The 1,958-nt window shown below is 42.1% G+C and overlaps 1 protein-coding gene across 1 annotated transcript; it reads left to right on the forward strand.

Moving 5' to 3' along the window:
- Positions 1–248: 248 nt before the first annotated feature.
- On the forward strand, positions 249–1,433 carry LOC149144265 (aspartic proteinase nepenthesin-2-like). The gene has a single exon (XM_089452102.1). It carries the CDS (start codon positions 249–251, stop codon positions 1,431–1,433), a length of 1,185 nt encoding a protein of 394 aa, XP_089308228.1.
- The last annotated feature ends 525 nt before the right edge of the window (positions 1,434–1,958 follow it).

Raw genomic sequence — 1,958 nt, forward strand, 5'->3', positions numbered from 1 at the left:
AATGTCTATGTTATACTAATCCATTTCGGTCTCAACTTCCTATTTCCTAAATATCTTAAAAATCTTGACAGAGACTCATCAAATGTCCACAGCCCCCCGTGCCTCTTGCTGCCATCGTCATCAGCGGCCATCGTTGCATTGCTCCCATTATTCATTCTCAGCTTAGTGGCAGAGTTGTATGGTGCAATATCATCAAATTCAATTTCATTCACCTTTTTCCGTGTTAGCTTATTCGCAGAATCGTTAACATGGTGGCCTCCAAGTTCAATCTCATCTTCTTGACCATCCTCTCACTGCAACTCTCTGCTGCACTATTGTTGTCTAATGGAATGTCTATGACCCTTCACAGTAGAAGGTCTTTGAGAGGAGGGATCAGAGTGGAGGAGCCTCTCTACTATCCCACGAACTTCACTGAGTATTACATAGAATTATCTGTGGGCACTCCTCCCCAGGATTTATTGGTGGTCATGGACACTGGCAGTAATGTAGTGTGGGCACCCTGCACCCCTAATTATACATGTACAACAAAGTGCCCTGGATACAACACAGTTTTTCTGCCGAACAAGTCATCGTCTGCTCTTCCTGTACAGTGTGCAGATCCAAAGTGCAGGGATGTGTGTGAAGAAGGGGGCTCGCGGACTTGCCCAAACAATTGCTCGGGGACGTGTCCAGACTATGACCTTTCCTATGGCTCGGGAAACACGACCGGGCATCTACTGATTGACACGTTGACTTTGCCATCGGGAAGTGGACAAATAACTAACTTCGGATTCGGATGCTCAGTGGATTCGTACGGGATTGCTGGTATTGCAGGATTTGGCAGAGGAAATCTGTCTTTGCCTTCGCAGCTTAGTGCTGTCATTGGCGATAAATTCGCGTATTGCCTGAACGATCAAAACAATGGCAGCATGATAGTGCTGGGTGACAGCGCAGTTCCCACGAATATGAGTTTGAATTACACTCCCTTTCTAACTAACTCCCAAGCATCTTTTCAAGGATACAAGGAATACTATTACCTTGGTCTACAAGGAGTGAGTATTGGTGGAAAATCTTTAACGCTTCCCTCCAATGTTTCCACAATTGACATCAATGGCAACGGTGGAACTATCATAGATTCGGGCACTACTTACACTCAACTTCCCCAAGAAGTCTTTGACCAGATTGCAGCTGAATTTGCTTCGCAGATTGCATATCCTAGTGTTAAAGTTAAAGGTGAAGGTTATGGACCGTGTTACGATGTATCTAGTGTGGCCAATGCCAATATTAAATTCCCTGAGTTTGCATCCCATTTTGGTGGTAGGTCAGACATGGTACTCCCTCAGGGAAATGTTTTCATGCAGGTGGAGTCAGACATTTGGAGTCAGACATTTACTGCTCCACATTTCAGGGATGCAATGATAATTCTCCTCATGGAGCTGCTGCTGTTACTCTAGGAAGCTATCAGCAGAGGAATTTCATTTCAGGGATGCAATGATAATTCTCCTCATGGAGCTGCTGCTGTTACTCTAGGAAGCTATCAGCAGAGGAATTTGTATATATTGTAGGACAGGGAGATGAATCGTTTGGGCTTCACTCAACAGGCGTGCTAGAAATTCTTCTGATTCATTAATGGCCTGCTGTTACGTTGCTATGATCCTATTCATATATAGTTTATCTATTTTCTCTTGATCTTTATATCGTCAAGTTGTTTCCTCTTCATTCATATATATCTATTCTATGTATTTCCTCTTGATCCATCCATATATAGAGTGTCTAGGTATTTCCTCTTGATGCATGTTTTTTTATGGTTTATCTATATATATAGTCTAGGTATTTCCTCTTGATCCATGCTTCTTTCATGGTTTATCCAACATTTTGAATAATGATCTCAATAAATTTATCAAATTTCAGTGGTTTTACATGTAGTGAAGTGATTTCAGTGGTTTTACATATAGTGAAGTGATTTATGAAGATCTAGT

Source organism: Pinus tabuliformis, chromosome X (assembly GCF_031772625.1).
Source record: "Pinus tabuliformis cultivar Carrire ecotype Pingquan chromosome X, CPIR1, whole genome shotgun sequence".
Classification (NCBI taxonomy): domain Eukaryota; kingdom Viridiplantae; phylum Streptophyta; class Pinopsida; order Pinales; family Pinaceae; genus Pinus; species Pinus tabuliformis.

Coding starts and splice junctions, on each gene's coding strand:
- LOC149144265 (XM_089452102.1), top strand. CDS start 249: ATGGTGGCCTCCAAGTTCAATCTCATCTTCTTGACCATCCTCTCACTG.